The sequence below is a fragment of the Nansenia antarctica genome (genome assembly GCF_963989245.1).
Source record: "Nansenia antarctica genome assembly, chromosome: 4".
Classification (NCBI taxonomy): domain Eukaryota; kingdom Metazoa; phylum Chordata; class Actinopteri; order Argentiniformes; family Microstomatidae; genus Nansenia; species Nansenia antarctica.
In genome coordinates this window covers 53,737,115-53,749,094 of record NC_137689.1, presented here as the reverse complement: position 1 = coordinate 53,749,094, position 11,980 = coordinate 53,737,115, and the positions used below count along the sequence as shown (strand labels likewise).

Sequence of the window (11,980 nt, the reverse complement as noted above, 5' to 3'; positions counted from 1 at the left end):
TTATACCCGAGGGAATAGGGGAGACAGCCTTCTTCTCCAAATGTTACCATCTTGATGTCATAACATATCATAAAGCAGCCTCTTAACCTTGTCTGAACTTATCATGGCACCAATTAGTCTGCTGAGAGAGAAGGCCACACATCCAGTGAGATAATTCATTCTTATCTGCAAAAGGGCAGCGTTCCTCGTTAGCATGGAGAGCTGCAATCTGGGCATGTGAACTCCGAAGTCGGAGACAAGGGGTGAAATTTCAGGAGAAAAAAATAGAAAAGCAACGACAACAACAACAACACAGAAATTAATACACAATCATATTGCATTCCCAAACAGCCTTCCAGTGACACTGTCTTGTTAAATTTTCATCAACGTGATTAGCCTAATTCCATTCTGATTTGTCACTACCAGCCCATTTGTTGCTCCCAAACCAGTTCTTTTTTTGCGACTCATCATGTCTGATATTATTATTTTTCTCTCTATACCCCCCCCCCCCCCCTTCTTCTCTCCTCCCTACTCCTCTCTCTCTCTGTCCATCTCTCTCAGGTCTCCACAGAATGGAGCGAGAATGAACAGAGAGCGGCTGAAAGAAAAGCATGAACTGGAGGTTTATTGAGGTCATCTGCTTCCTGTTTATATGGGACCATATAACAGTTCAGTCTTCCCGCCACGACCAGTCCGCCGCCGTCGACCAACATGTCACCAAGCAGTTTGATTGGCTCATCTCCGACCGCGGACCTTTCCACCACTCTCGGAGCTACCTCTCCTTCGTGGAAAGATTCCGCCAAGGATTTACAACCCGATATAAAATTTATAGGTGAGTTCACCTTCTACCGTTGCATTCTGGCTCTGATGCCGAGGAGTTTTAAGACACTTTCTGCCTAAATGTTGTTTCTATTTTGAGGACTCTCTGACTGTACAAAGGAAGGTTCTCTGTGTAAAAGTTTTGTGTGAAAGCATAGCTCCTTTTTACACAGTCACTTACTCCCACTCTCCAGAGTGTTGGAAAGCTTTCTCATTTAATGAGAAAAACACCTCCCTAAGATAGCTGTTAGTTTTCCTTTCCTTTCCTAAAAGTCTGGAGCTTAAATACTAAATAATATTCCCTAAATCTTTTCTAACATTCACACATTGATCTGCAAATAATCACCTCTCATAAATAGTCTATAATAATGTCTTATCCTGTTTGCTTCCCATCCCAAAACAATGCTCCAATAAATAATTACTGGTTGGCTTTGGTCTCTATTGGGCCTCAATAGCTAGTATTGTAGGCTAGCTTTGTATATCTGCACTGCATTATAAATGCATTGTTTATGCAATTCCAACTATTGTGGTTATTAGCCTAGCACGTTGTGGCTAGGCTAATCATTATGACAGTGGTGCTAAAGGGGTAGACAGCTGCAGAGTGATGGGGTCAGAACAATCCTTCAGCTGATTGGCCCTTCAGACTGAATGCCTCTGGGTTTACAGCTATGATACTACAAACAATACACAGAAGCCATGGGTTGGCAGTCTGGATGAAATATAGCATCTTACTATTTACCTTGTGGGTCACACTTTACATTAAGTTTGTCCTATATCTGTGTAGTAATTATATAATTGGTGTGACCATATTGGTTATTTCCTTGTAATTGCATAGTAATATATAATTGTTATGAGTTAACATTCGAACAGCCATGGGTGGTGTCATTTGACCCGGTGAGTAATTTAAAAAAAATAATCTTTGCACTCTATCCTTACATTTTGAAAATCACATCAGGATAAGCTAGTATAAAGCTATTGTGCAGTTTTTCTGTGTAGGAGGCTGGCTAATTTACAAGCCGGCCAACTAGTGTTCGTTGTGTGTAAATAGCAGCTTTCCATTGTAAAGACTATGGTCATTTGAGCCCCGAGGTGGCTCTTATAGTAAAAAGCATGGCTGTTCTAGTGTTAAATGCAATAAGGACTTGTAAATTCAATGTTACTAGTGTAATTACAGTAACTACACAGGCATAGGAGTGCCCTAACGTACAGTCTTACCTACGTGTTGATTCTGTTGCTTTGTGTTTTAGTGGACTTAAAGTGTTTAGTGTCCATTGTGGTGTGCTAATGCATGGTCGTGGTGTGATGGAGAAACTCTTTAGGGCTGCTGGGTTTATCGGTAAGTGAAGACCCAACAGTTACAAGTGAAATGTTAAGTGCAGCTTCAGGCAGGGCAGTCAGTGTAGGATACAATCATTGTAATTTTTTATACAACTGTATTTGTCATGCCTGGTTGTGTGTGGGCTTGCCTTGAGGGACAGGATATGACAGTGATCAACATTGACAATTATAGTATAACACACACATATGCACGCAAATACACATACACACATACACACACACACACACACACACACACACACACACACACACACACTGTATACACATACAAACGACTACAGTATTCCTCACTCAAACTGTCTGGCATCCTCGAAACCTGGCATAATTGTCAAAAATGTTGTTGTGTTGCAAATCGGAGACCATTGACATTCCCCTGTCAGGCATTGACAGGCATCAACTTTCATGTATTATGCTCTCCTAAGCGCCACGCGGTGTGTTTTGAGATACATGAACTGCCGTTGTTGGACTCAGAATATCATTCCTTTGATTCCCTCTCTCTTTGCATTGCAAATCTCCTCACAATTGACTGACAAGGTACGGCAAACAGAACTAGGAGCTTCTCTTCGCTTTCAGAGGAAAGTGCTTTGATTTCCCACTACAAATGTCTGTATTCTTGAATCCTAGAGATAGAGAGAGAGAAAGAGAGAGAGAGAGAGACTTATCCTCAACATATCATCAAGCGTCTCTATCTCTGTCTCTTTTTCTCTCTCTCATTCCTTCTCTTGATAGCCCCTACAAGCCCCACGGTCTCTACTCTCAACTGGCTTCCCTGTCTTTATATTGTCACATGTAAACACTGCATTTGCATATTGTGGAGCCTGACAGACTGGGATGGCACATCACAAAGGTAAACGATTGATTCCCACATCCCACACTCCTCTTAGGGCTCCTCGCTCTGCAGTCATGCGTGGGCTGCAGGTGACTACGGTTCGATTCTGCATCAATACTGAGCGGAATACAGTGCACGTCTCATTAAAAATGAAACCTGCAAGCACATCTGTCAGACATCTGCACGACTGTCAGACGAGACGGGCGGACTCATCCGTCAAGTGGATGCACGCCTCATCCGTCAAGTGGATGCAAGCAAGGACGTGGTTGAAAACTTAACTTAGCCCTGCTGATATGTACATAACGTCTTCCTATTTGATGAAAAGTTTTTTTTTTTAAACAAAGGGCAGCAATTCCCTCTGGACCCCTCCCATCGCGGTTCTATATTCAGTGTGTTTCGGTCCAATATGCAAATGCACATAATACGACATTTAGAATACTTCAGCGCAGTGAATAAATTCAGGATGAAATACTGTTGGCCTTGTAATAACTTGCCACGGCTTTTATTTACAGCCACTGATTTATATACTATGGTTTCTGTGTAGAGCCAACAGAACCTTTTAAACAACCAAACCCTACTGTCACATTTCCAATGTTTGCACATCAAACACCAGTGGTGTTGGGCAAATATGAAATAAGCTTTTGCTGAAATGAACGGTGTGTCATGAAAACTATCCAATTATCTATGAAAAGTATTCAACTGTGAAATTGGCATAAATGCTCCAAGAACATGGATTATTACAACACAGTTGAAATGGAATAATTTATGATTAAATACCACAAGCTGTCCCAGAATGTCTCCCAACCAAGGTTCCCCAAAACCTTACAGTGATAGCTGGCTGCAATCTCCCAAGCCTGTACTCCACCACTTTTTGGCTCAGAAATAAGTAAGCAAGCACAGAAAATAAATAAATAAATGAACCCTCAATGCTAACTCGCAATGAGGAGTGAATCACTTTGTAAATTTCCCCAGGGAGCTGCCTCTGTCTTTTGCGATTTAGTGGTTGAAAAGTGGTTGAATCAGATTTGCAGGGAGACAAAGCATCCTTTCCATTCGTCCCAGCGTCCCTTATCAAGAGAGATTACCCCCTGAAGGCTGTGCGCTGCTGCTGCTGGACAATGCCAACCGGATCTGCAACAAACAAATCTCTCCTCCTATCTTCAATAACCTGGACAGCGTGCCTCCACCTGGAAGCCAAACACTACGATTTAGGACGACATGGCGGAAAGGTCACCTACACTTGGAGGGAAAGATGCATACACATACGGCGGGGCTACAATAACCCACCCTCCTCCTCCTCCCCCTCCCCCCTCCCCCTCCCCCTCCCCCTCCCCCCTCCCCCTCACCTCCTCCAGAGGTACCGGCCTACGTTCCTCAGGAATAATTGGAATGCTTCGGTTAAATAATCTGCGGGTGCCACGAGGCGCTGTCGATTGTAATCTCCAACCAGAGTGCTCTTTTTCTCTCTCTCTCCATCCCTCCTTTATGCATATAATATGCATGAGTGTGTGTCTCTTGTACAGTATTCATCATACCACCAGACAGCCACTTTCAGGCATAACGGCGTGTCGCAGTTTTCTTCTGAGATTGAAACGCTATTGACTAGGGGCATCAATCCGTGCTAGAGTGAGCCCTGAACAGCCATGCTTCCCCCCCCTCCTCTCTCCTCACTCTCCCCACCTTCTCTCACTCTCCCCTTACCTTATCTCTTTCTTCCCTCCTCTCTCTCCTCCTCTCTCTCTCTCTCTCTCTCTCTCTCTCTCTCTCCCTCTGTGGTGTTGTAGTCTGTTATGAGGTAGCCCTTGTCTCAGTTGACGATGCGCTGCTTCTGTGTGTGGTCATTGTTGGCCTCTATCTCAAGTCCTCTTGTGGCGTAGAAATCCAATATAAATGCAAATCTGCGTTTGCCATTAATGCATTTTAAAGGCTTCAGATCAGCATTATACAGTAATCAAAGGAGTGAGACAGAGGGTGTTATTTAAAATGAAAATGTTTATGAAAATGGCATGGCTTTTATTGATCGGGCCTCAAGTTGGGATGGAAGATTGTGGTGAATGTAAGGGAGGGAGAGGCTTGCCACACACTGTCATCGTCCCCTGATGCATCACCAAGTGAAAATCTATCCAGGGTTGGAATCGATTAGGCCTTACAACGATCTACAGACCAAACATTACAGCGAGGCATCACTCTGACGTCCACAGTAATGGCTGTGTCAGGAGCGCTCCTGTTTTTTTTGGGTTCAGTTTTGTTTCGGCATTTTTGCAAACATTCGATTCGTGGTCGTCCTCAACATGATTATGAAGGGGGAAAAAAATACGCCTGGCGTAAATTGTTTGCCTGCACAGATTGATTCTTTGCTTATACAGCAGTGACGCAGCCATCAAAACTGCTGTCAAGGTCAAGAGATGTGAGGCTGTTTATTAAAGATGACAGGCATGGAACCGATTTTTCAAAAAATGCCATTTTCGCAGAAGGCCTCGGAGCACCTAACTCAACAACTTTGGCACTTAGTGCTCAGCACTTTATAACACAAGCTTCATCTGTGGAGCCGTATTTCATCTTGAGTGGGAAAGCTAGAGATCCTCAATCTCACTATACTGACATAGTACACACACACACTCACAGACACACTCACAGACACACACACACACACACACACACACACACACACACACACACGGTTTGCCCTTTATTTCGCTTACTCCATGTAATCCATTTGACGTAAGCTTTTAATGTTTTACATGACAACACATCTTTTTTGCTGCATATCCAGAGTTGAGCATACCCACCAAAATTAGTATCGGTGTCCTACTATTTGGATGAAAACATGTTATGGTTGGGTCTGATTGCATCCTTGGACAAACACATCCGTCAGCCATGGGAGGCTGGTGATGGTAGAAATCAGAGTGTCGGTTAGATACCACTCTCCTCAAGCTAACCCCCAGCACATCACAAGTGCATAACATTTAGCACGTAGCTACGATCTTGTGGGCAGGTTTTGAGAGACAAGACATCCCCGTTCATTTGCAAGCCAATTAAGCCTTGATTTGTCTAATGCATGGAGATTATGCGCCCCTATAATTGAACATTTTCTCATCAGCTTTAATTAGACAGTCTTCTAATCAGTTCACATGAGATCACCTGATCAGTCTTATTACTTATTTCGTCTGATCTTTTCCTACAGGCCATTTCCATATTCAAACTCTGTCTGTCCTGGTTAACCTCCTCTTTACACCGCTCATCAAACAGATATCGGGTTCACTCACTCTTTCATTCACCTTTTCGTCTTTTGTTTCCGCACCTTTACTAGCGCTATCCCTCTATCCTTCTACCCTTACATCTGTCTATCTGTTTGATGCTTTACGTTTACCTTTTTACGTGTGATGTATACAGCATTGCGAGTCGCGGTGATGCAATGCGCTGTTAGCCCCATAATAACAAAGTCTGGCTATTGATCTGATCAGGAGGACAAAAGGAAGAGCACCAGTGAAGACGATTGAACCCCGTCATACGTTCATTCACCGTGAACCGTCTGTCTGGGCTGATGGTGTTGTAGCAAGGGTCCTTTGCTTCAGCCAAGACTGATTTTTTCCTTTTTATTGTGCTGTTCAGACTGACAAAGCCCAATTGAATGAGTTTGGATGATCCATCAGTAATTAGAAAGAGCAAAGGGGTGGATCATTTAGATGCAGTCGGCAGATCTGCAGAGAGGCAAGGGGAATGTTTAATTCAGGGGGGGCAGCCACAGTCCACCCTCTGCAGAGAGAGAGAGGGGGGGAGGAGAGGATATGAGGGGAGAGAGGAAAAGAGAGAGTGCATGAGAGAGCAGGAGCAGGGAGAGAGTGAGAGAGAGAGGGAAAGAGAGAAGGCATTAGAGGGCAACATGGTGTGTGTGTGTGTGTGTGTGTGAGAGAGAGAGAGAGAGAGAGAGAGAGAGAGAGAGAGAGAGAGAGAGAGAGAGAGAGAGAGAGAGAGTTTGGTAGGCCCGGCGTCAGAGATAGAAGGTACAGTATATGGTGGGATAGTGTAGACAGGCAGGCTGACATTGAGGTCAGACTCAAGGTGAGACATAATCAGGAGCTCCCTTATGACACCATCTGAGCAGTACACGCAGGAAATCATTATACCAACCTCCCATCTGTGGTCACTTAGCTTCAATGGGGATTTTATATCCATGACGCCAGTGATTTACACCGTCAGAGAGCACAGTTTAACTGTTCCCTCTACTGCATGATCCACACTATGTTTGTGACCAGTTTTATTGCACCGCATCAAAACCAAAACAACAACGTCTCTATCGAACAGACTGCACCTCTAATTATAATCATGGGCTGGGAGACAGGAGAGGAGGGGATGCAGGGGAGAGGAGAGGAGGGGAGAGGGAGCCTTGGGGAGAGAAGGGGTAGGCTCCGGATAAGGAAAGGAGGGGAGGCTGGAGGAGAGGAGAGGATTGAAAATTATAAGGAGGCTTAGAGAGAGGAGCGGCAGAGGAGGAGGGAAGTTGAGGAAAAGACGGGCAGAGCAGAGAAGAGTGGCTCAGCTGTAAGTTTGGAAATCAACAACGGTGATCTGCGAAGGGAGTTTCTGTCACATCCGCTCTCCAACCTTCCGATAATCAGCTCCCGTCGTGGGATTAGTTAATTACTGACGGAGAGAGGCCCTAATTAGAGGGAGAGGCTGAGCTGGAGGAAGTGTTGGGGTTAAGTACTGACTAATTCACTGCATGGAACCATGCTGCCTGGCTACAACAGTCCCTTAAGACTCACCAATGACATCACTATCACCCCTGGGAGGGGTACAGTCAGAGATGGGCACATCATGTACAGTTGAAACTGCACCATGGATACACCATAGATACCGAGGTGCCACACCCTAGATACTGCAACGTCTTGTACCTAGGGTACTCACCATGTATTGTATATATATCTATTTAGGGAGGGAGTATTTGAACATTTAGGACGCTTATTTGTATGTGTGTAACACTGTTGAGCTCTTTCGGTGTTCTGCCCCCAGAGTATGTGACAAGAAAGAACCTTTGAATACCACAGTCTTCAAATATGTTTCATAGATATCCTAGTCGAGTTCATATGTATCAATGTGTACAGGTGTACTGTTATTGGAAACCAGAACCAATAATATTTGGGGAGCCTGGGTGGCATAGCTCACTAAGCTGCATGCCACGTAATCGCAGGGTCTCTAGCTCGATTCTGGCCATTGACCTATCCTGCATGTCATCTCTCCTCTCTCTCACCTGTCAATCTCTGAAAAAAAAAAGAAGATCTAATCTGTTTGTTTGTACATAGCATACATACCACACATTTCACAGAGTACCATTTTTCCTCAGATTATGTTCTGCAGTGTATGACATTGTGGATTTGATTTGGACCTGCTATTCCTCTTGGATGTAGGGCATCAGAGGGAGTTATTACATGGTGTATTCAGACCAGCAGCAGATGGATGGCCTGCAACACACAGCATCTGGAGCAGCTGGCAAAAATCATTAGCTTCATTTTACTGCAAGCTTCACTTGACCTTCATAATGCCTTATGTTTTTTTTTGTTGCAAAATCTCGTTTTGAATGCATTGGATCAGCACACATCTAAATCTGAAGATTATTGTGTTATCAATCAAAATGAGTGTGAGCCATAGTCAGGGTTTTCCTGGCTCAAAATAAGGCTTAGGTGGTAGAAGTGGGCCTGAAGCAATTTCCCTGCATGCGGAAATTGTTTTTGTGTGCCCGCAAACCTGGTGCTTGTTCTTAGAATCATTCCGTGACAAACATTAAAAATGGGAACATTTTAAATATTTATTAGAGGATTTGTAAATAAGACGCCCTCTATGTGGGGAGGTGAGCGCGTGAGCGTGAGCCCGTGCGATAGGAACTGAAAGATGGTGAACTATGCCTGGGCAGGGTGAAGCCAGAGGAAACTCTTGTAGAGGTCCGTAGCAGTGTTGACCTGCAAATTGGTCGTCCAACCTGGTTATAGGGGCGAAAGACTAATCGAACCTTCTAGTAGCTGGTTTATCCTGAAGTTTCCCTCAGGATAGCTGACGTTGGAAGTCTGGCAGTTTTATCTGGTAAATCGAATGACTAGAGGTCTTGGGGCCAAAACGATCTCAATCTCTGACCTTTGTAATGGCGCAGTTGCAGTTAATCCCTAATTAGCCAAACTATTTAAATGGGTAAATATCTCTGCACAAATTAGTCTTCCATGGATATTTTGTATATAACGTAACGATAGTCTAGCAGCGCCTGCGATTCCTCCTAGAAGGTTTAGGCGGGGCAAAACAAGTTTTTCAATGCAGGAAAAACCCTGATAACCATACTGTACCAAACTAGTTTTCCACTAAACAATGCATATTTTCCCCCCTCATATTCATTATTTCCAGCACCATACCAGTGTCTACATAATGTGGAAACTAGAATGTTCTATGTAAAAGATAAAATAAAAAGTCTACCTTTATAGGTTACCCCCTATATACAGTATTTATGTCTTAATCATTATTTTTACCTCTAATATTCAAGAGGTAGAGACTCAGCACTGTCATCTTGACTAAAATAACATCACTTAAAAGCCTTCTGTGGAATTAAATGTAATACGACTCATCATCATATGGCATAATTTCTCTCTCCTCTAATAGGCAGTATATTGAATTCCCCTAAATGAGTTTCCATGCAAACCTATCCGTCTCTCTCAGGCATGTTCGTCAGCAGTCCTTACTTCACTTTTTTTTTTGTGAAACGCTCAGGTCGCTCTCTCCTAGATCTGATTCCAGCATCATGTCCCGTTTAAGACTCTAGATTAAAGTGAATTAAGAGATCCTCTTTCCTGATGAGATCAGATTCACAGGCTCATATCATCACAACACGCTGGATATCCTGACGAAGCTGATACCGTAGCTGACAAATTGAATTGATTGAAATACTACAGCTGTGGCTGTGATATTGTTTAGGTATAGGCCTACTGATGATGATTCAGTATTGTGTTCAAATTCCATTTCATTGACGTTTTCGGGCATCCTTCCATATTGATCATACAAGCAGTATCGAGTGACTGATGGTGTTTGGGATAGCCCTTATAATGATCAAGCATCATCCACTTCAGAGTAGATATGAATGGCACATGGTATAGAGTAGATGATGTGAACACATTATATGTGCAGCAGAACAGAGCTTTATCATTGAGGGGATAATGCTGTAAGACATAATGCATATTGCCTATGGAGAGTTCATTCCAGGGTCATCTAGGGTCACAGGGATGACATCGTCGATGAGTCATCCCTGTAAGAAACAATAACTAAGTAACAGACTTTCACAAAAATCTTCTACGAAAACCACTCTCTATGCTGTACCATAATAATAATACAGGATGTCATAACTATCCTCAAAATACCTTCTATTTCCCCCCATGTGGCCTGAATTTGACCAAGCTTACCCTCCTTCCTAATACTTCTCAATCTCTGTCTCTGTCTCTGTCTCTGTCTCTCTCTCTCTCTCTCTCTCTCTCTCTCTCTCTGTATGTCTCTGCTGAGTATGGTATTTCAACCTCTCCAACAATGGGTTAGAGGAGAAATGTACGCTTTGAGGATATAAGCTATTAAATACACAGGCAGTGAAATTGATTAGTGCCAGCTCATACAACACTGGCAGACTGAAAGTCAACATTCCCCAAAACTAAAGCCCTCGCGTTCTGAGATAGAAGTAATATCTCTCTCTCTCTCTCCCTCCATTCTGTGTGCCAGCCCGGTGTCAGCGTTCAGGACAGGTGGACTCTGCGGACATCAAACACTTTGTATGATGTCACATCTTGAAGAGGTGTAGCGGTGATCCGGAGAAGGAACAGGTTGACATTATCAATGCCACAGAGAGAGAGAGAGACAGAGGGAGAGAGAGAGAGAGAGACAGAGGGAGAGAGAGAGAAACAGAGGGAGAGAGAGAGAGAGAGAGAGAGAGAGGGAGAGGGAGAGAGAGAGAGAGTGAGAGAGAGAGAGGACTTGTTCAAATAATGTAGCACATGATCCAAATGTGTTAATTTTCCGAGCTTTTCTTGGAATTGCAATATAACTGATTCCATTGTCAATTCATAGAAATAGAATATGCATTACAGGGTATTATGATTTATGATACAGATATTTCTGTCGTGCAGATCAGTGTGGCTGTAATGTTTTAACCGACATCTGATCAAACATTATATGCCAGGTCTTTCCAGTAACAAGACCCGTGATTGGTGGAGGGTTTGAGAGCGGTTGTTGTGTTGATTTTGACACTCAGCTGAAGTAGAAAAGTGAAGTGAATGATTGTGTCAATATGTAAACAGCAGGACTCTGGGTAGATAATGTCTATTCCTAAGTATGTGTGTGTGTGGTTGCCATGGTGACCATCGCTCGATGTCCCCTTCTGGTCTTAGACATGTCCTTGCATGCACCATTTATAACAATTTGAGTCAATTTTATAAATGTGACATGGTCTGGTGAAAAGGGCCACATGTCAGCAATTCTCAAGTCACGCAAATGAGCAAAAAACCTATTTAAAAAATAATTTAAAAGTGTTTTCTGTTTGTTTGCATATTACGAAAGTTGAAGTGTTGAAGAGCCCACTCGATATAACAAACAACAGTTTTAGGATCACTAAATACTTAAATGTGTGAATTTAATTCACTCTCTTGTATGCCCTAGGTTACTTGGCCAGTGATACATGGCTTGTAAACAAATGTATGTTTTAGGACATTCAAAAGCAAGGAGAGTGTGATCCTCTAATTATGTGTGTTCTATCAGCATGTTGTGATGCACTAAAGATGCAGTTAGATGTTTGTAGCGATGTTCCTTTTTAGAGTTAGCCTACTAGCAGCTGTTTTGCTAGTGTGTTTTGATTCAGAGCGCATTTCTCCGCTATTTGGTATGAGGTGTACCAACATTCAAATAAGCATATCTTCTTCAACTATTTTTAGATTTCAAAGTATGACACATTATTTGAAAACTTAGATCTGTACCATCCACCATCTGTACTTTCATAAT

The 11,980-nt window shown here is 43.1% G+C and overlaps 1 protein-coding gene across 1 annotated transcript in view; it reads left to right on the top strand.

The window, feature by feature from the left end:
* Positions 1-590: 590 nt before the first annotated feature.
* brinp1 (bone morphogenetic protein/retinoic acid inducible neural-specific 1) overlaps positions 591-11,980 on the top strand; it is a gene marked incomplete at both ends in the record, with an annotated part of 76,317 nt that continues 64,927 nt past the window's right edge. Inside the window, one exon of the mRNA XM_080530276.1 lies at positions 591-811. Coding sequence (XP_080386402.1) covers positions 591-811 — 221 coding nt within the window. The remainder of the gene's footprint in view (positions 812-11,980) is intronic.